Source organism: Anastrepha ludens, chromosome 6 (genome assembly GCF_028408465.1).
Source record: "Anastrepha ludens isolate Willacy chromosome 6, idAnaLude1.1, whole genome shotgun sequence".
In the NCBI taxonomy this organism is placed as follows: domain Eukaryota; kingdom Metazoa; phylum Arthropoda; class Insecta; order Diptera; family Tephritidae; genus Anastrepha; species Anastrepha ludens.
The window spans coordinates 27,532,525-27,555,741 of NC_071502.1; the positions used below are offsets into that span (position 1 = coordinate 27,532,525).

At 37.0% G+C, this 23,217-nt stretch overlaps 1 protein-coding gene across 1 annotated transcript in view; it reads right to left on the reverse strand.

The window, feature by feature from the left end:
* Window positions 1-23,217, reverse strand: part of LOC128867922 (plectin) — a 226,479-nt gene that overhangs the window by 134,494 nt on the left and 68,768 nt on the right. Inside the window, exon 8 of the mRNA XM_054109549.1 lies at window positions 22,231-22,286. Coding sequence (XP_053965524.1) covers window positions 22,231-22,286 — 56 coding nt within the window. The remainder of the gene's footprint in view (window positions 1-22,230; window positions 22,287-23,217) is intronic.

Here is a 23,217-nt window from a genome sequence, read left to right on the forward strand (position 1 = left end):
ATATTGTTTGACACAGCAGCAACTGTGATTGAGTATTGGAAAAGGAAGCGAAGGAAGAAGAGAGTGATGAACATACGAGATTGTGAAGAGTTTGGTAAGCTTTTGCAATAAGTTAACAAAAAGTTTGTAATAATTTTTCTTTCTTAAGAAATTCTTAATTTATATGAAAACTTGTGATTATCCGCAACTCCATCGCAAAGTGCTAGCACCTCTGGTTTTTGTTTTTGGCACTGTAAACATTTTTCTTATAAACCCAAAAATGAATTCAATGCTTAGTTACATACATAGTTTTCTCGGATGGTCTGTTGAGTTATACTTTCCTGCTTAGAGGAAAAATGAGACCAACTTTTTTATTTTATTTCTTAATTTTCAAGCGAACACGACTACTTGGCACTAGATCTGCTGTAGTTGCAACCTTTTTTGATAAGCAGAAGCAGCTTAAAAATCAGCGACTCAGAAAACTTGAATTTGTGCCTTATCGGATGCGCAATTTTCAATTATTAAAACCAGATTTCGGTTGCGTACTCGGTGAGCTTAAAATTTTGTTAAACCAAGTTTTTTTAAATGTCCGACACTTTTACTCCTCCGAGTGAATTTAAGTTATCAAAAATTGTCTCATAGAAAGAATCTAAGTTGAGCGGCATGTTAGTACTCGTGGCATCGCTCAGGAGCTAAAGATCGAACATAGAACAGTTTTAAAAGATTTGCGCAAAAATTCTATGCGAAAACAATGGATTTATTTTTCCCCAAACTAAATTTGCAGCAACCAAGAAAATTGCGGAGCTTGGTGCATTTTTTCACTTTTTACTGTCTTTGAGGTGCTTTGTTGCAATTCATCCTTTTATACATCCTTTTGTGACATCCCAGCAAACATTTAGAATGATAAATGAGTCATTGAGTAGTTCTAGCACGGAGTATTGTACGGAGTTCGTATGAGTCATGAGTCAGGGATGTTTGTTTTTGTGAGTCATATATCTGTTAAACATTCGTATTATGTTTGAATCGTATATGAGTCATAAACGATTCATTTATGAGTCATTTCATGATTCACATGTGAGTCATTTCATGATTCATATGTGAGTCATAAATGATTCATTTTTGAGTCATTTCATGATTCATATGTGAGTCATAAACGACTCACTTATGAGTCATTTCATGAGTCATTTCATGATTCATATGTGAGTCGTAAACGATTGACTTATGAGTCATTTCATGATTCATGTGTGAGTCAAACGAATCATTTATGAGTAATTTAATGATTCATATGTGGCTCAGAAACGATTCACTTATGAGTCATTTCATGATTCATATGTGAGTCAAAAACGATTAATTTATGAGTCATTTCATGAATCATATGTGAGTCATAAACGATTCATTTATGAGTCATTTCATGAGTTATTTCATGAATCATATATGAGCCATAAACGATTCATTTATGAGTCATTTCATGATTCATATGTGAGTCATAAACGATTCATCTATGAGTCATTTCATGATTCACATGAGTCATTTCATGATTCACATGAGTCATAAACGATTCATCTATGAGTATTGATAGTCAATATTTCCTATGGTGACAATATAGGACTCACTTCGGTCCACATATTCCGAGCGCGCTCCGAATATGTTTGCTGGGTTAATACTCACATCGTTTGCGTGAATAAATGTAGGTGCAGCATTTGGAGTTGCTGAAGTAAAGTAATTTGTTTGCTTTGTGCATGAATTGTAAATTCAATTTATTTTCGGTATTCTATTCCCGCTGGCTGTTGCACGCTTGCCTACAAATAGGCGAAGAAACACCAACATCGAACACCCACAACGAACGAACGGAGCCAGCCACCTGCCAACCACATGCGAGTTGGCATTACATGGTCGCATTCACGTTACGATTACGAATTGCGGCAGCTACCGATAATTGCATGTTGGGAAAAAGTTCAAGTTAAATGGAGCCAAATTATTTTTCTTTACAACTTTGTCGCTAGTTTTATTTACAATATGAAATTAAATCGAAACGACTGGGAAATGGAAGGTAGAATAAACACAGCACACAATTGAGCAGCTAAGTAATTTATTGTGTACTTTGTAAGTGTGTAGCAACTAGCAATTGATGCTTGTCATATGCGCGTGTGTGAGTGCAAAATGATTTGCTGTTTTCGAAACAAAAACTCATTCATTATTAGTTTGACCTACAAAAGTGGCTGTACAAAACAAGGGCGCTGCTTATGATTATCCACATTTAGATACAAACACAAAAGTACACACACACATATATAAGCGCTATGGTTGTGTTGGTGTGTGTTTTATGGTGTGAGTGAATGAATGAACTGGGCCATTTAAATCTAATGAATTGACTGGCTGCATTAGTGATTTCACTTTTACTATTTACAAACAAGCAGTCAAGTTAATTTTTCATTTTTTCTACCAACTGACAAAACAGCACACAAACGCACGCATACATAAATTACTTTACATATATATGGTATATGTGCGCATGTATATGTATTTAAATGCAAAGGTATTGGAGGCATGATTGCATTTGCTAGCGGCAAGGTCTTGTTATTTATTGTATTGCTAATGGGCGTAGAAAGTTGGCCTATACACACACACACACACACAGCCATATGCACATTCACAATGACACACAAACAGTTTACAAAACGGTTCACACATACACACGTAAGCATTCAGTGGCGAGCGTTAACAAGTTAGCAATACTCAAGGACCTGACAATTTGCGCAAACACTAATCACACAGCAGTGCGCGGCGAGCGTTAATTAAGCGTGGTGGAAGTGTTTTTGTTTTTTGAATTTTCTCCCGTCTTTGCATTTTTTAGCGAGCTTACGAGCTTACTGACTGAGTGCTGTTTTTTTATGTGATTTTTTTTTGCTTTTTTACAGCAACACAGCAACACTTACCCCCTTCTCCTCAGTGGCGAATTTTTTAATCTCCTTCTCCAAGTCGAGCTGTTGCGGTGAGGGTCGCAAATGATTAGAGATAAATGGAAATTAATTCATGAGCTTCTTTTATAATTTCTTACATCTTTTGTGTGAGTACCTACTCTAAGTTGTGGGCTTTTAACACTTTGAGTTAATTCCGTTTTTTTTTTTTTTTTTGTTTTGTTTGAAGTATGGGATAGAATTTCACTATATACTGGAGCTGCATCAGAGGAACAGTGAGTGTGTCAGGGTTTGCAAAATCAATTGCACTTATTTTACATTTTTCATTGATTTATGGCTACAGAAATCTAATGGTAATGACTCATAATAAGTTCGACGTGAATCTATTACCGGAAGTTTCATTGGGCTTAGCTATTTTTTTGCCCTTCTTAAGTGCCTAAAAAAAAATTGATTTCAACAAATTGAGTTCAAGGCCAGAACTTAAATGAAACACATAATTTTAAGTTGATTCATTTGACCTTGAATTCCATTTGCAGAAATTACTAAATTAAACAAAGCTGCGAAAACCATTCCTGGTCATAAGACACGATCTTCCGAACAAACTAAAAGGAAACTTGCCGCCCATAAATTTTTTTTCTTTCGAACTATTACAGGCATCTCCATACAACAATAGCAACATTTAGTTTCAGTTAAATCGAATAATTAGACTTTGAAATATCACCGAACAAATAAGAAAAAAAAAACCAGTTTTTTACGTAAATTATTTTGAGAAATTATTCGTTTAAATTTGTTGCCGAATTTATTCATTTATGAGTCACGCATGATTCATTTATGAGTCACACATGTTTCACGTAAGCATCTTGATATTCATATAGAAGCAAGTAAAAAGGGATGCTTTAAAAAAATTATCGACGACGCGGATGACAATCCATGGGGTATTGCCTATGAGACAGTCATGCCGAAAGTAAGAGGTCCACAAGCTCCTCAACCAACTTGCCCAGCACTGCTTGAAAAGGTGATCATCTCACTCTTCCCTTCACAGGAGGAAAGCAACAGAATTGATATGTAAGTGGGAGAAAAGTATGAGATTCAGGCGGTTACAGTGCTAGAAGTATTAAGCACATTGGCGCGAATTAGGGACAACAAAGCATCTGGGCCCGATGGCATACCGAATGCGGCATTTAAAGCGGCGGTGTACTCAAATCCGGCCGTGTTTGTAAACCTGTATAATTTGCGCCTGACCGAAGATACATTCCCAAAGAGGTGGAAAAACAGCGTCTAGTATTATTACTCAAACCGGGAAAGCAGCCATCGTCATACAGACCGCTGTGTATGCTCGATACCGTTGGGAAGGTATTTGAAAGAATGTTAAGCGAAAGATTACGGGAGTATCTGGAGGGGCCAGGAGGTCTCTCAGACAATCAGTTCGGGTTTCGTAGCGCCAGATCTACTGTTGATACAATACAGATGGTAGTTGATTTGGCCAAAAAGGCTGTTAATAAATTCAATGACACCAGAGCGACGAAAAAATGTGCAGTTATAACATTAAACATAAAAAACGCATTTAATACAGCCAATTGGGCAAATCTTTTGAATGCACTCAGCAGCTTCTCGGTACCAAAGTAACTTATTAGAATCATCCGCAGCTACTTAAAGCAGAGAGTACTGCCGTATGATACAGAGGCGGGCCCAAAGAGCTACAGCGTGACAGGTGGTGTACCGCAAGGATCTGTTCTTGGACCAACCCTATGGAATGCTATGTATGATGGCATTCTTAAAATCGAAATGCCCGCTAATACGACCATGTGGAGTATGCCGACGATATCGCACTCGGCGGGATTGATAAACATATCGATAGACTGCAAAATGTATGTAATGATGCCATAACAAGAATTCAAAGGTGGTTGAATAACGCCAGCCTGGAACTAGCTGCCCAAAAAACAGAACTGATGCTGATCAGCAGCACCATGCAGGAAGAAAGCTGTCAATATCAGTTGGTGGCCACGATATAGAATCCCAAAGGCTATAAAATATCTTGGCATGTACATTGAAACCAGACTAACATTCAGGGAACATCTTAAAGCTGTTAGTGTGCAGGCGACAAAGGTTAGCAATGCACTTATGGGCATGCTACCGAACTTAGGAGGACCACAGCTTGTCAGGAGAAAAATTCTTTCCACTGTGACAGACTCCAGAATATTGTACACCAATCTGGGTTGAAGCCAAAAAGCGCCATTTTAAAGAAGTACTGCAGGTCAGTGGAACAAGTGCGAGGACCGCATGTGCCAATAGAACGGTGTCGGCCGATGCAATCAGCGTCATAGCTAGCAAAATGCCTATAAACATCCGGGCAAACTTACAGAAGAGGTTGTACTACTCGCAAGGTATGCAGCCGACAGACGAATTCAAACAAGCAGAACTTTCTACTTCGCTAGCTGACTGGCAATCGAAGTGGGACCAGTCATCAAAAGGCCGGTGGACGCATAGCTTGATCACTCGGATTAACGAGTGGATCTGCCGAGAACACGGTGGCGTTGATTTCTTCCTAACACAGCTATTAAGTGGACACGGAGGTTTCCAAAAATATCTGCATGGCCTAGACTTAGCTGGTAGCCCTTATTGTCCTGAACGCGTGGACGAAGAGGAGACGGTCGAACATGTGGCTTTCTATTGCGGCAGGTTCATGAAGGAACGCGAGGACCTAGCAAGAACAACGGGTGTGTTTCTGACTCCCATTAACCTAGTCCCACAAATGCTTGAGTCGAATGAAAAATGGAGCGCAGTGCAAGCTTTTGCAACTCGAATTATCGTGGAACTTCGCCACATTGATTGGATGCGAAGGCACAAAGCGAGACGACCGCGGCAGCAACCATAACTGTCGCTTTGATACAAAGCAGCAAGACGAACAGTAGACGAATAGAACTGACTGATTGAGCTTATTGCTCGCGACGGCCTCCAGATGTAATTACCAAAACGGCATCCCTGTAGGATGAACCGTCGGACTTGAGGTGCTTTTAGTGGCGTTAAAGTCCCACACCGACTAAGGCATTGGATTGCTTTTACACCGCGTAAAAAAAAGAAACAAAATGATCATATTTCCTACATACACAGCACTCATTTCCGTCGCTGTGATCAACTAATCACAAGCAAGAAAAACACTACAAATGATTTGCTAAGATAATTCCCTCCACGGTCAAATGATATGACGCCTTTGAATTGTTTTTCGAGAGATATCAGAAGTCGTTAATTTGTGCAGTTAAATCGTGAATGTTTCAGCGCCTGCCAGGCATTTTTCAACGCGTTTTTGCGGATGTACGGAAGCTTGCTTAAAAAAATTGGTCGGCAATTGAATTTCCTGAGTGCTAATCATTCGAATCAGCTGCGTCGGTCGAAATTTCCGAACTATTTTTAAGTGCCGTCATTAAATTAGCTTTACGGCAAAGTCAATATCACAGCACATTTGTCATAGTTCATTTCATATATATATTTACATGCACCTTTAAAGGGACTCGCTTTGCCTCAACTAATTTGAAGTAAGATTTTTAAATAAAAATAAGAAAATTAAATACTTGGAGTCACATAACTAAATAATTATAAGATCCAAAATAAGTTTTAGCAGCCACATTTGCTATTATTGTAATATTTCGCAGAGTATTCCATGATAAACGCGTACACATCACTAACATGAAGGTACGTGGCGTATGAGCAACAATATGTATGCTCTCACTATATATGACAGGGCGTATGAACAACAAAACTAGACATGTATGATACGTTTTTCTATTTGATTTCATTTGTATTTTCGTAATTCACCAACTGACAGCATAATTTGTGAATGGCCACGAACAAACGACTATAAACGTAGCATAATTAAAAAGAATAAATACTTTTGTTAACTAAAAACAACAACAACCACAACAAAAACAAGCTGAACAGAACTTAATTTGGATGACGGGCAAGTGGTGGTGCAAAACGTAGTGCTAGCAACAGCAGCGACAATATCAAGCGTAGTACACTGAAGTGGCAGCAACAACTCAAACAACCACAACAACAACAGGGACGCCATCGGTAATACCAACATCAAACATAACGTCCACATTTCATAATAACAAAATAGTGGAAGTCGCAATTTTGTTTTATTATTATGCTCGTCTTAATCCCTCTTCCACCATAAACTTTGCCATCCACTGCCATTGCCATTTTCGTGCCATTTTGTTATTTCCTCTCACACGCGTGTCGTCGCGTTCCGCACAGCTTAAAAAGCACAGAGCAGCAGCGAGCAGGGCATACGCTAAGCTATGCGTATAATTCGCGCATTGTGTGTGTCGCAACGGATTCAAGGACATGTTAAATTGTACGATTTTTATGTGCTGCCAAAATATCGAGGACATTGTGCGCGGTTAGCGACGTGCGCGAAAGTTTCATATGCTCGACTGGGATTGCTGAGCAGTGGTGAGTGGTGAGTGGAGAGTGGCGAGCTGTGTGTAGAACAGGCTGCCCGTTTGAGGGTCATAATCAAGAGGGCGGTGTAAATTACAAGGTTGTTTGGATATTTTATATAGTTATTTGGTTGGTTGGTGGCGTAGACTGGATAGCTGATAGGCATGGCGCATTGCTTGGTGGTTCATTGGCGGTTATCGTTATTTGGCGATTGGGGGCAGCTGGCGTCGACAAGCCTAGCATGTTCGTGAGCACTTTGCAGCCTTACTTATAAATACATTCCGCAGTAGCAAATCTATTGTATAGTTTTTTTTGTATTTGGCACAAAATACCGAGTTATACGTACATTTATGGTTATGCGCAATTATTTATTTGTGTGGTGTGCGCTACTTTGTGCTTTGTGGGTTGTTAAATATAGCCAAGTGGGCGCAAGCAGGCACAGGACTCTCTTTTGCCCTTCTCTGCGGTGCGCCAACTAATTCTTGTTTATAAATAAATTCAAACAAATAGAGATTGAAAAGTAAATACTCGTAGAAGTAATGGAGGAAGGCATAAGCAACTGCTCGCACATTCGTATTGACCAATCCCAAATGAAATTGGCTTACATTTTTAGTAACAAGAAAATTTTTGTAATGATGCATGAAAAAGGCGATTGGATGTGATCTGTGATTGCTTAAATTATTGATATTTTAATTTTAAAATATTTCTCAAACACTTTTAGCAAATGCTGCTCACGTACAAGCCTCTGGGCGGATATAAATCCGTTGTTATCGGTGGTAAGGCTGGTTCCTATATAAACAAAGTCTTTTACAACCTCGAAATCATAACTGTCAACAGTGACAAGGGTGTCGAGACGCGTCTGTTTGTTTGATGACTGGATGTGTTCGTTCACCACCAAACCCATTTGCTTTGCTTTTTTATCATTATTTTATCGAGACCCAGCGAACGAGTAAAGATTTAAATTAAAATTGCAAGACGCGTATAGTTGCAGAACTGACTTGATTTTTAGAATTCTGGGAATGAAGAGAGATTGTTGGACTCAAAAATCTCCTTGTTTGTAGGAAGTTAATATAGGTAGGTGAAATGGTAGAAGTACCACTCTGGCACACCACAAGTAGCCCTAAAACGCCATTTTGAGGCCTCAAACATGCAGATATCTACAACCAACCAGACCTGTTCGGCAAAGGTTGATGGGATTTGGGTTGGAGCACACCTTTTAGGAAAGCTACGCACAGCTTCTGCAATGGAGATTAAATGTTAAATACATTTTTTTCTGGAAATACCTTCTGCTGATATGTAACTAGTCGGCCTTTTATGTGAGGGTTGTAGAGCAGACAGAACGATGCGTACTTGCGGTTGTATTAACCCCTTTTTTTCCTTGCTCACTCCTCTCGGGATCATAAGGCCTCGATAAGCCTTGGCTCGCGTTGGTTTCGTTAATCTATTTGATTTCTGACAGGGTAGGTGATTAGCCTGCCGCTACCAGTCCTAAGTAGTGGGAATGCCCACCTTTCGTTGCTTAGGAATAACGTCTTCTTACTGCTTGGAGCGCCATCTGTGTGTCACATTTTTCTACCAAAAGGATCACACGGATGGTTGAGGACTTCACTAAATTTCGTGTGTCTGCATTACCGCGGTCGCCCGCTTCCTCTTGCTAGCGCCACTGATGCAATGTGTGACTGTGTGATTTTCTTTGCTTTGTTTGCTTGTTTTAGCAGCCACAATGCAAATAATGCGCAGACTATTGAGGGGGAGGAAGGTTGTGAAGGATGAAAAGGATAAGTTTTTGTGGTTGAGGAATGGAATCGGAGGATTTTTTGTTTTTTGGTTGTTTTTAGAAACAGGGAAAGTAGGTAAATTTTGGAAAAGTGTGAGGACCGTGCCTTACGTGGGATTCGAACCCACAACATCTGAAATCGCAGGCTAATGTACTTACGATAGACTACCGAGGCGCTTTAAACCACTGATAAAATTCATGAAAAAGTGAGATCGAAAATGCTAGAGTCTCAGCCCATCATGCTTCAGACAGCTATTGTAGAAAGAAGTCGAAGTATTATGTCGGGGAAAGGGCACCCACAAAACTCGAGCGATAATGCTTTGTTAACTCTAAAAGGGCGTTCTGGTGCCTGGGATCTATGTATGACCCGAAGGATGTTCTGATTTGGCTCATTTGTGTACTTACCAAGCGCATGCTGAGTTTTTATTTATTTATTTATTTATTTATTTATTTATTGTCTTTGAATGGATACATTCTTACAGACTATATTAAGCTAATGTACAATAGTTTATTAGTTACTAAGAAAAGAACGATTTAAGATGATTGACTAAGATGCCATACGGCCATGTAAAATCAGCACCAGAAGAATTGAAAAACATATTTAAATCTGAACATGCCCTAGGAATCGGTGCATTCATCCCATAGTTGGTTCTCGAGAAGCCAATTTTAAAGGTTTCGTACTGTCGGAGCCTCATATTGGGTATATTAAATTGAATTTTACTTAAGAGGGAAGGACAATCAATAGATCCAGAAATAATACGAATAATAAATGAGCACGATAGAATAGACCGTCTGCTATCAAGTGGTTTTAAGTCAGTTAATAAACATCGAGAGCGGTACGACGGTAGAGGTTCAGAAAAGTTTAAAGATCGGAGCGCAAAACGAAGAAAGACTTTCTGCACTCTCTCAATTCGATTAGACAGACCTATTTGGTAGGGTCTCCAAATAATAGCGGCATACTCTAATCTTGATCTAACAAAAGCACAATACAATGTTTTGAGAGTGTGTGGGTTGGTAAATGCAGAACAATTTCGGCAAACGAATGCTAGCATCGCATATGATCGTCTTATGACGTGGTTAACATGGCTGGCGAAATTCAGCTTAGAGTCGAAAATAACGCCTAAGTCTTTAATTTCCTCAACGGATTGCAAAGGTAAGCCAGCAATATTATACGAAGTATGCAAAGTGTTGTTTGATTTAGCATATTTTACGTGAAAGCATTTGCTAATATTTAGTGACAGATGGTTTAAATAGCACCAGTTCCGGACATTGTGCAAGTCGGTTTGCAACTTTTCAGAGTCCCTAACACTGTTAATCACCGCAAATATTTTAAGATCATCAGCATACAACAAGTGTTCTGCAAATGAAAAGCAAGAACCAATATCGTTTAAAAAGAGTATAAAGAGGAGGGGTCCTAGAATACTTCCCTGTGGGACACCGGAGGATGCAATAAATGCACGGGATGTCGTATTATCGACGGCTACAACGCAGTGTCTGTTGGACAAATATGATTTGATCCAAGACAAAAAAGTGGAGTGTATACCCAATGACGCAAGCTTCGACAAGAGTATTCGGTGCGATACTTTGTCAAACGCTTTAGAGAAGTCTGTATAAATTGCATCAACTTGAGATCTGTTCTGGAAGGCTGAAATGCAGTAATCATTGAAAATAGACAAGTTAGTGACAGTGGAGCGACTTGCAACGAAACCATGTTGGTTGGTAGATATTAGGCCTTTGACAGCAAAATATAACTTATCATTTACTGTTATCTCAAAAAGTTTTGAGACAGACGAAAGCTTCGAAATCGGTCTGTAATTGCTAACATCGTTTTTATTTCCACTCTTAAATATAGGCGTAATGGAAGTAAATTTCCAGTCGTCAACAAAGATACCAGAGGACAACGATTTATTGAATATAATTGTAAGAGGCTCAGCGAGACACAAGCAATTCTTCAGCAAAATGCCCGAAAGGCCATCCGAGTCAGTTTTCGCTGTAGACTTAAGCTTAGAGTTAGAGCGTGGCACATCTTTTCAGAAGCAAACAATTGTTTTGTTTTTAGCAAATCGCAATCCTTTCATTACGCGTAGAATGGGGTGAACTTGATGGTCCACTCATCCACCCAGCAGTTCGCCACAATGCTTCAGTGAGCAGATACCCAAAACGAGCTTCATATCGAGGTACTCAGATGCGGCTGAGAAAGAAGTCGGGCATTCTCGGACTTATTATGAGCGCACCAACATCAAGCAAAGAGCCCTAATTGCCATTTCGAAATGGGGGTAAATGCCAAAGATTAAAGGCTAAGAAAAATTTGCTCTGCATTTGGTGGCGTTAGCAGGGCATCGTTTATTATGAGTTGCGCCCATCAAATCGAGTCTTAATTCAGACCTCTCCTGTCAAGAATTGACCAGATCGCAGCCGAATAGAAGTGAACGAAGCTACAGACCTGCCAAGACACCTCCACTTCCAACATCTTCACGACGAGGCCCACATGCTGCCTGTGAAGGAGCATAATAAACTGCTCAGCGAACAGTTCCTGCTAGGGTGTTACCGCAGGCTCCACCCATGCAGACATCTGCTTGAGCCTGAGTCACCTCCCAGGCATGTCAGGAGGCACCTCCTCAATTACGCGGACGAGATCCAAGACGAAACAGACAAGACGAAACAGACAGAGAGCTGCTGGATTGGACAGTGTATAGACAGACCATCAACGACATTCATCGGGAGACCCTTACCACCTTCTAAAGCTATCGACCACCGAATGCCGTTATCGGAGTCCAACCACCACCCATAGCAGACGAAGAACTCCAACTTCCCCGAGAGTCTCGAGTAACCTTGGCACAATTACGTTCTGGGTACTGTAGCAGGTTAAACTCCTACTTAGTCCGAATCGACCCCGACATACTAAACATATGTCCGGCATGTGAAGGCACCCCGCACGACACTAACCACCATTTCACATGCCCCATCAAACCCACTCATCTAACACCCCTCTCCCTCTGGACCCAACCTGTCGAAACAGCTAGTTTCCTGGGCCAACCGTTAGATGAGCTAGACGAAGACGACCGGTGTTTACACTACACTGACAGGACAAAGTTACTGCTACAACAACAACAACAACAGAAGTGGAAATAATTCATTAAAATGAGGGGTGTTGTGTTCCGTCAGGCTGCTAGGCTGCACGCATCTTTAACGACACGCAAGAAATGCCGAAAGCTTGAATTGCAAGCCTCCAAGCAAATATGTGCCCTTAACGCATTTGTAAAATGCTCACGATGAGCAATAGGAGCTCGTGAAAAAGAGCACGCAACTTTTTTTACCAAAAATTGGCCCTGAGAGTCAACCACCACAACCCACATTTTTTCCACAAATTTCCTGAGCTCAAGTAGCTTGCAGGGCTGGGAGGGTATACCTATAGAAATGCCTAGGGATTCATTAGGTTGTACGGTACTTAAATATTGCGTATAGGAATCTACCGAGCGTATTGTGAGAAAGACTGAAGCCTCCCACCAATCAACTGACTGAACCTTATGAGTGGGGCTTTTGACCAGGAAAATTCACAATCGACCAGATATTCACAGTAAAAAAGTAAAAAAAAAAAGTAGTGACAAAGAAGCAAAGCGAATGAGTTTGGAGGTGAACGAACAGAAAACGAAGTATCTCCTGTCTTCAAACATTATCAAACAAAGAGCTATGATTTCATGCTTGTAAGGGACTTCGTATTGTGGTTCCATATGTAGAGTTACTGATCGCCATTCACTTGGGAGTGGCCAGGACGATTCTTCTACATATGATTCAAGCAGCTCACAACTCCCGGGATTAGCCCAAGTATCCTGTGGGTAGCCTCCAAGCACCCGTTCGGGAGTGAGCTAACGTGAGAAGGCGAAGCATTCCAGGATAACTGGTTGAGACCCGCCACTTAAAAATCTCCCTACAAAGAAAACACAAACAAAGCCTCGGATAAGAGCTCCCTATACTGAAGACGAGCGCTTCAAACGAACTAAGGACTACGATTTGAGGGCGTGCACCTGGAAAGTCCGGTCCCTTAACGGAGAAAGTGCCTCTGCCCGGCTGGCTGATGTTCTCGTGAGAGAAAGAAACGGTTTGTTAAACTCGGCCAAAATCGCGTAAGTGGTTATTGTGATACTTAAGAAGAAGAAGGGACTTTGTTTATCTAGGAACCAGCATTAACACCGATAATAATATCAGTCTTGAAATTCAATGGAGAAGCCTTCTTGCCAACAAGTGCTTCTTTGGACTAAGTAGACAATTGGGTTTAAACATTCCTCTCTCGGTGTACAAAACCCACACTTTGTAAGGCTCTCATCATGCACGTCCTATCGTATGGCGTAGAAGCTTGGGCGATGACAACATCAGTCCAGGCGTTCCTGAAACTGTTTGACAGAAAGAATCTGCGGAATATTTGTGGGCCTTTGCACTTTGATAATGACGAGTTCCACAGACGATGGAACGATGAGCTGTATGAGCTTTACGACGACATAGACAAAGCGCAGCGAATAAAAATCCAGCGGCTACGTTGGCTGGGTCAAGTCGTTCGAATGGAAACAAAGGCTCCGACTCTGAAAGTATTCAATGCGGTGCCAGCTGATAGTAGTAAAGGAGAAGGAAATTCTTCTTTACGTTGTAAATATCAGTACTTGGCTTCACTTGGTGTGCCCAACTGGCGTCGGTTAGCACGAGAAAGGAACGACAGGCGCGCTTTGTTAAACTCGTGCAAAAGCTCTTAAGCGGTTATCGTGCCAATCAAGAAGAAAAAGAAGTTTCATATGGATTCTCTTTAGTCCATCTTCACTACAATTCTCCTCGATGTCACAATAGCGAGGCATCCGTATTCTACTCGGGCGAAAAGCCTCAGCTCAGACTCGTTCAGAGATGTGCTGCATTTCATTTGTACCTTGGGGGCTTCAACTCCTTTGTGAGTCAAAGTCAAAGGCCTTCGAAATACTTATTTTTATTTCTAAATATTCTGTTTATTTCGGTTCGCATATATTAGGTGACGATATACAGAATTACATGATTGTAATTCATTAAGCTTCAGCAGGAATTTATTTTTCGAGCCTGCATACTTTTGCTTGTACAGTTCATGACATCGGTAGCTAACTATTCAAAAAAAAAAAAGTCCTTGTATCCGCATAAAAATGTGCATTAACTGCGTCCGGCGGTATTTCTTTCCTATTTTTGCTACCTTTTTGTTTTTCTAATGAATTTTATTACTTCACTACATCCTTTGCGTGCGAGGTTATTAATTCCAAGCTGGCCCAACACTTACAGCGAGGCATGGAAAGGGAGGAGGAGGTGCGTGAATTACGTTGGCGCCGCAAACGGAAACCAATACGACAATTCCGCATATAAAGTTAGTTACTTTACAACGAGCAGCCCAAAGGATTAGAGTACGAAAGTGAGAGGGAGGAGCAAAAGTTGAAAATTAGGCGACGTGCAAAGAGGCTTTGGCAAGTGGAGCATTGGTGGCATGAGATATGCACATTTGCTACGCTTTAAGAAGCATTTTATTAAGACACATTCATAGGAATTTACGAGCGAGTGCATGCCAGAGTGAGCAGCTAACACGCAACAGGAGGTGCCATAAAGGATGAAGTGGTTGCGCATATCCGCTACATACGCGCATACATGCATACATACATACATATGTGACCAAACGAGCAACGCCTTAGTGGCAATAATTCACCAAACTGCAATATTGCGTCAAAACTTAAGCAAACCAATGAAATGGTCGCCGCTATGCTAAAATTACCCTGCCCCTACTGGTGGTCGTTGTTATTACGCTCGCCGCGCTTCTAGCGCTTCTCTGTGATCGGTCGTATAATGCAATTACAGGCTACGCGTTTTTACAAGATATCCTTTCATGTTGTCATTATGGCCGGTGGCCATAAATCCAGAGCTACATAGATTATATTACCCTCGCAATTATTAGTGACCTAATTTCTTCCACAATTTTCTACTTTTTGTCGTTGTTATTGGCTATCATCACTGTTCATGTGCCACACTCAGTGTGAAACACTTCACTTTGCAGCAAACACTGCCGTCGACTAGCGTGGAAAGCTGAAGGATATGCACCAGCTTGTCACACCATTGGTTTCGGGCACATTGCCGCGCTTTTATCTCAGACGTGGTTGCTGGTGTTGTTGCTCTTGTCACGCAAAGTGCTTGCTTGGCTGCCCGCAGCGGTCCGTGAATTGTGCTCGCTAGTTTGCGTTCTATATACGTGCGCGTGTGTATGTATGGGTGGATGTGTCTCTTTCTATGTCTTCTATGTCCAATTGCCCCCATTTACGCTGCCAAATGATTATTCACACACAAAAAAAGTTCAGCTCTTAGCGCAATATGAAATCAATCTGTATGCACTTTAAGTTATTTCCGTTTGGTGTTTTTTTTTTGTTATTGTTCTTGGTTTTCCTCTTATGTACCAACGCACTTTTGGCATTCGCTTTAGTTGTCGTGGCCTTAATAGCTTCTTGCTGATAGATAACTGCGCATAAACTCATATAACAACAAAAGTGTAACTGGCTGTTAGCAGCAGCAGCAATTAAGTGTCCAGCATCCGCTTGAAGTTTTGAATGAAAAAAATCATTTGGTAATGTAAAAAAAGTACTTCGAATTGAGTGGCCCTCAAGTTGACTTTTGCTTCAGCTTTGATGAATATTTAATAAATATTCACTGAGCTTTTGCCAATATAGGGTTACTCGCCTTGGTTTCTTGTATTCTGATTAGGGAGGTAGCAGGAGTTTCAGGGATATGTAAAGGACCTTAATTTTACTATAATTTAAGTGGCGGGATGAAAATCTACAAAACGCCAGGGCATTCCACTTTTTTGTATTTGTTCATCATAAAACTGTACTCGTCTGTGCTGTTGTTATGGCAGCTTCTTCCTATTTGAGTTTATACAGTCCGACGCAACAGCGTATTTTGACGTGGAACTTTACTTATCTGTACCCTTACTACGGCAGCTCCTAATTTTTATTTCTAATTTTATATTTTTAATTGAATTAAATTATACATTTTTTTTTTTTTTCTACCGATAGATCTTATCGAGAAGCCATTTTGCGACAGCGAATAAATATATTTGACTTACAAATTTAAAGAGTTGAGCGAATTCATGTTAAGTTATGCAAGAATTTTGGTGGTTGTTGTAATTTTTTCTGAAAATTGGGTAGGCTTAACAATAAGCAAACCGGAAAAATTAGAAAAAAAAATCGGATTTATTCAATGTGGTAAATTTTGTTATAGAGTTTTCCAAAATGAAATATATTCGGCACTTTTCGACATTTTTTATTTTATGTTCAGTTTTTTAGGATAAAATTTAGGCATTTTGCTAAAAGGTTTTGGAAAAATGTGAGATTATTCAATGCTGAATATTGTGGTATAAGTATTAAAAAACAAACTTAATTATTTTGTTCAAAATTTTTCGGGAAAATTTCAAATTTATTCAATGCTGAAAATGTTGGTATAGAGGCTTCCAAAATGAAATAAATTCGGTAATCTTTGAATTTTTTTATTTTTTTTGGGAAGAAATTTAGGCATTTTTACGGAAGTTTGGGATTTATTAAATGCTTAAAGTTTTGGTGTAGAGTTTTCAAAAAAAGTTTTTTTAATATAAATTTAAATACTTTCTTTCCAAAAGATTTAATCACTTTGTTCAAAAGTTTTGGAGGAAATTTGAGATTTATTCAATGCGGAAAATTTAGGTATAGAGTATTCAACATTTTGAGCATTGAATAAATCGACAAATTTCTCCAAAAATTGTGAACAAAATTATAACATTTTTTTAATTTAAATTTAAATTTTTTTGTTTTTATGAAAATTCTATACGCAAAATTTTCGCCATTGAATAAATCTGAAATTTCCTCCAAAAATTTCAAACAAAATGGTTAAATTTTTTCCGCAAATAATTTTTTAATTTCAATATAATATTTAAATTTAATATTTTAAAAATTTAAATTAAAAAATTTTTGTGTTTGAAAAATTTTTATCATTTTGTGTAAAATTTTTGGAGAAAATTTCAGATTTATTCAATGCTGAAAATGGTGAGTAGAGACCTTCAAAATGAAATAAATTCAGTGCTGTTTGAAATATTTTATTGCCTTTTAGTTTCTTAAGATAAAATGTAGGCATTTTGCTCAAAGTTTTTGGAAGAACGCGGGGACAACTGGAACGCGGTAAAGAAAAACATCGAGAACGGACTACGAAAAAAAAAGATTGACCTCGACACAGTGCAACAAAACGAAACCGCACAGACAGAGACACAAGAAGACGAGCCTATAGTTGAAAGCTGGCTACAAATATGATGGACCCAGACGTGGGTGAATAGAATTGGTCCTTTATGGATGCCGTTCGGGGCCCTCCCAAGGTAATATAGAAATCAGTTCCAGGAAGGGTGTCTCCTCAGAAGGAGGGGAGGGATCGTTTTAGTGGCCACACCACACGACGCAGTAGACGACGGTCGCTGTAAGTGCGAAGGCATTTTGAATCCTACCTCACCCACCAAAAAGAAAAAAAGGAGCCCATTGTATGCAAAGCTCCGGACAGTAAAAGGGTGGATAGTCAAGGAGGAAAGGAGAAAAGTAAAAGAGAAAGAGATAGGAAAGAATAGAGACAGAGACAAAACTAGTTAGTCCTGTGAGAATTTTCCAGATTCTTTGGCAAATCTGTAAATGTTCTTCAGTTGTATGGAACGAACATTGCTCATTCTCATGACATCGGAACTTAAAATACGTAGCCTTGCTCTAGCAAAGGCAGAACACTCACCGAGCAAATGCTTTGTGCTATCCGCGTGCTCGAAGCAAGACAGGCAAATCGAGCGCTTAATGATTCCAATGGCGATCATATGCTGACCCCATGGGTCGACATAGGACGACCGAACCCCTTAATACCCTATTAACTTATCACAAATTTTATAAAATGTGAAATGTTCCAAACAGTGGATCCTTGATTGCTTGAGACTTAAAGAGACGTATATGTACACTTTTTTATGAAAAATTTTAAATTTACATATCTGACTAGTGCACGTAAATCCAGGTGAAGGCGCCTCACCGTATGCTTGAATATTTTTATAAATAGCGCAATGAATGCAAGAAACAATTGTTGAGGAGAATCTGCATAATAAGTGGGATTTTATGTACGTAAAAATAGAAAAAGTGATATTAAAAGGCAAAGATACCATGGAAATCACGAGCAAATTAAAATAGGGAGCTTTGTAAAACTATGTTCCATATAAAAGTGAAGAAAAAACGAATAAAACAACAACAAATATAGTACAGCACACAGCAAACAGCACACGGAGTGCAAAACGATGCAATAAGTAAAATAACAACAACAAATAAACGCTACTGCACAAAATACAAAAACAATGAAACTGCGGTAATAAATAAATAGACAGCTTTTTAAGCAGAGTAGCAAAGTAGTAGAAGAAGACGAATAAGAAGAAGACGAGTATTATGAAAATGAAAAACATAACAAATACAACAAATGAGCGGAAAATACAAATAGACTAAGTACGAGTAAAGTACGTCGTTTGCGAAAACATATTACGGTAATATTTTTCTTCATTTAAGTTATACGGGTCAGATTAACAAAGAAGGCAGGCGAGTGGAGCGGGCGGTGTGGGGATACGAGGGCAAGCAAATCTATCAAATTGAATTTTGTTGTATATGCAGATGCACTCGCAACTTAAGAAACTTGTCAAGGGATGGAACATGAAAAAACGAAAAACAAAAACAAAAAACGAATAGTTGGATGCTTAAAAGGAAAATAACTGTAAAAAGGGCAAAAATGTAGGAAGAAAGCAATAATCATGTAGAAAAAGCAAAGACATGAATATGAAATGAGAAATGGGCAACATAATGTATTGGAAATATGTATGCATGTGTGTATGTGTGTGTGTGTGTGTACGTGAGAAATGAGGACGAGCAGGACAAGGATACGGTGAGGTGCTACATTACATAAATAACAGCAAATTTCGTGTGAATGTGTGTGTGTGGGAGTGTGAGTGCACTGTTCTACTATGAATCTGGAACAGTTCACTGCGCATTGTAGCTGTCCCATGTCAATATCACTACAGCCTAAATACTCGTATGCTATGAGCCTACTTACTTACATTCATACCTAAGGATGTATGTGTATATGTGTATGTATTGAATATATATGCATATAGTATATGAGTATATGTATATATATTTGTGTATACGTATATATATCTGTGCATATGTATATATATATGTGTATGCATGTATGTGTGCATGCATATTTGGAGACAAGGGTTTTTAGAGAAATTAAAATTTCTGCTCTATCAATGTTGCCGACACACAAAAGTGCATAGACATACACATATACATACACACATATACTCACACATATACACATATACACATACACACATATACTCACACATATACACATATATTCATAACTAAGTTTAGGAATATTTATTTGTTTGCTGACTTATTACTTTCGGCTTGAATTTCTGGGCGCGCAGGGAGTGGTGGTGGTGGTGGAACATATTTACGTGTGAATGCTACACTAACAGTTACTTACACACACATAGATACGTTGTACATACTAGGTATGTATGTATGCACTATGAAAGGTAAATGGAATGTACTAGTAAATATGGAATATTTGTATGTACGACGAAATGGTAGTCAAATGGTTTTTCATTGTTTTCTTTTTGTTTGATTTTTTCATTTTTTTTTTCATTTTTTTTTTGCTTTTGTTTTAGCTCTAAATACAGTTTCAAATGCAAGTTAAAGCAACAACAATTCCAAAAGTAACAACAACCAAACGAAAATTCAAACTAATAAGTTAATGTAATGAGCAAATTTCTAGGCATGTATGTGTGGGTATGTGTTCTTGTAGGTGTGTGTGTGCGCTTTAATGAAATTATGAGTAAAGAAATTAAACAGAAAAAAAGTTATGATTTTGTATGTATGCGTAGAATCTTAGCTGCGCTCGATTTTTTTATATTTTCACAGCATTTGAGCCGATGGTCTCATGAATTAGAGTCGAATGTTAAATAAACAATAAACAAAAACAACAAAAAAACTTTTCTTTCATATTAAATGCTTATGAAGAATTTGAAAAAAAAAGCAACAACAAAAACATTTCTTCATATTAAATGCTTATGATGAATTCCATTATGAAGAATTTGAAGAAAAAAACAACAACAAAAAATAAAGATTTTTTTCATATTAAATGCTTATGAAGAATTAAAAAAAAAGAATAACAACAAAAAATAAAGATTTCTTTCCTATTAAATGCTTATGAAGAATTTTGAAAAAAAAAAATCAACAACAAAAAATAAAGATTTCTTTCATAATAAATGCTTATGAAAAATTTGAAAAAAATAACAACAAAAAATAAAGATTTCTTTCATATTAAATTCTTATGAAGAATTTGAAAAAAAATAACAACAACAATAGCATTTCTTCATATTAAATGCTTATGATGAATTCCATTATGAAGAATTTGAAAAAAATAACAACAAAAAATAAAGATTTTTTTCATATTAAATTCTTATGAAGAATTTGAAAAAAATAACAACAACAAAAAAACACTTCCTTCACAGTAAATGCTTATGAAGAATTTGAAAAAAAACAACAACAAAAAAACATTTTTTTCATATAAAATGCTTACGAAGAATTTGAAAAAAAAAACAACAACAAAAAATAAAGATTTCTTTCATATTAAATGCTTATGAAAAATTAAAAAAAAGAACATCAACAAAAAATAAAGATTTCTTTCATATTAAATTCTAATGAAGAATTTGAAAAAAAATAACAACAACAAAAGCATTTCTTCATATTAAATGCTTATGATGAATTCCATTATGAAGAATTTGAAAAAAATAACAACAAAAAATAAAGATTTCTTTCATATTAAATTCTTATGAAGAATTTGAAAAAAAATAACAACAACAAAAGCATTTCTTCATATTAAATGCTTATGATGAATTCCATTATGAAGAATTTGAAAAAAATAACAACAAAAAATAAAGATGTTTTTCATATTAAATTCTTATGAAGAATTTGAAAAAAATAACAACAACAAAAAAACACTTCTTTCACAGTAAATGCTTATGAAGAATTTGAAAAAAAACAACAACAAAAAAACATTTCTTTCATATAAAATGCTTATGAAGAATTTATTAAAAAAACAACAACAAAAAATAAGAATTTGAAAAAAACAACAACAGCAAAAAAACATTTCTTTCATATTAAGTTCTCATGAAGAATTTATTAAAAAAACAACAACAACAAAATTTTTTGCAACAAAACAACTAAAACAAAAACAGTTATTTTGCCTATGATGATGAGCTGCTGATGTTAGATGAGAAATCCAAAAAAAAATTAAAAAAATTAAAAATTACAAAAAAAAAAAAATAGTATAGCATTAAATAGTTGTTGTTACGCTAAATAACAGAGCATCAGCATATCATATATGTTTTAAGAGCATATTATTAGAAAAGTTTCGTAGCAAATTTCTAAAATGCTAACAATGATTCAAAAATAACGAGTAAGAAAGTACTTAATTTTCATACAGATTAAAAAAAGAAAAACAAACAGAAAAAAAAACATCTTGTGAATGTGTGTGTTCGTTAATAATTTTAAAGCCAAGTTAAACATAGTAATGAGTATTGAATTTTTTTTCGGTGTAAATTTTCAAATGTTGCTCAATCACAAAAAAAAAACACAAAAACTTTACGCTATGTAAAATTTTCGAAAGACACAACCAAAGAGCATTTTTACTACCAACTTCAAGTAGTAGTAAAGGAAAGTATGAAAAATTGCAAAATTTGTGAGGAAATTTCTTTTGAATTGGGGTGTTTTATGTGGATTTTGCAAATCAAATGAATGATTTTGTGGCCACAGCGCTTTTTCCACAATTTTTTTTTTTTAACTCAGCGTGAATTGCTTATTGTTTGAAAATTTCTTTTGTTTTCTTTGTATGGGTTTATTTTGTATTGAAATTTCTTATTTTGGCACAATTATTTTTTTTTATAATTTTTTTAATTTTTTAATTTCATTTTTATTTGTACTTTTTCGAATTATTTTGTTGACTTTCATATGTAACTTAAACAGTAATTACCTGTTTTTGGGCCATGGCTTGCATTTGCTGGAACATTTGTCGCTCCTCTTCTTTACCTGTAAGAGTTGGATGAGAAATTCGAAAGTTTCAAATAGAAAGCGAGGGAAATAATGAAATGCTATTGCGATAATTCTCTGAAATTCATCAATTTTATATATAATACAAAATCAGATTGATAAAACCAGCTATACTTGAATACAGTGTTTTCAATATACTATTTTCATTCCTAGCCAGTTGATAAGGGAAATATTTATATTACAGCGTGTTTCATAATTATAGCGCAGGAACTTATTGACAATTTTTGACAAGTTATTTGTGTCTTATTTAATTTCAAACAAAGTCTTGAGTGGCGCCTTGGCTCATATGCAGTAGCGAGCTCGTTCGTGATGTTGGTAGTGCGCCAGTTGCTGGCGGTTGCGAAAAGATGTCATAACGCACATGAAGAGGCGAAGCTTCAGCTCGCACCGATCGGAATAAGTGGAAAGAAAGACTGAAGCGTGAAGAGCCGCATTACCCCACTCAGCAGCAAACTGCTCTGCAAGGAGTGTGCGGAGTATCATAACTCATAGTTATAACGCAAAAACCCTAAACAAATTGCTCGTTAGTTATTTATATCAACTATTTAGTACCAATGAAAAAAAAAATTACTTTTAATAAAAATTTTATTAAAAAAAATATTAATATAAAAGAAATATAATAATAAATATTAAATAAAATATAAAAAATTACAAAATAAAAAAATACTTTTAATAAAAATTTAATAACCAAAAAATTTAATATTAATAATAAATATAAATAATAAATAAAACTTAAAAAATTACTTTTAATACAAATAATCAAAATAAAAACTTTTATTTTACTAAAAATTTAATTTTTAAAAAAATTAATAAAAATTGAATCAAAATAAAAAAATTTTCATATAAAAAAATGTAATAAAAAAAAAATGTATTTAAAAATATTTAATTTTAATATTATGACAAATATAAA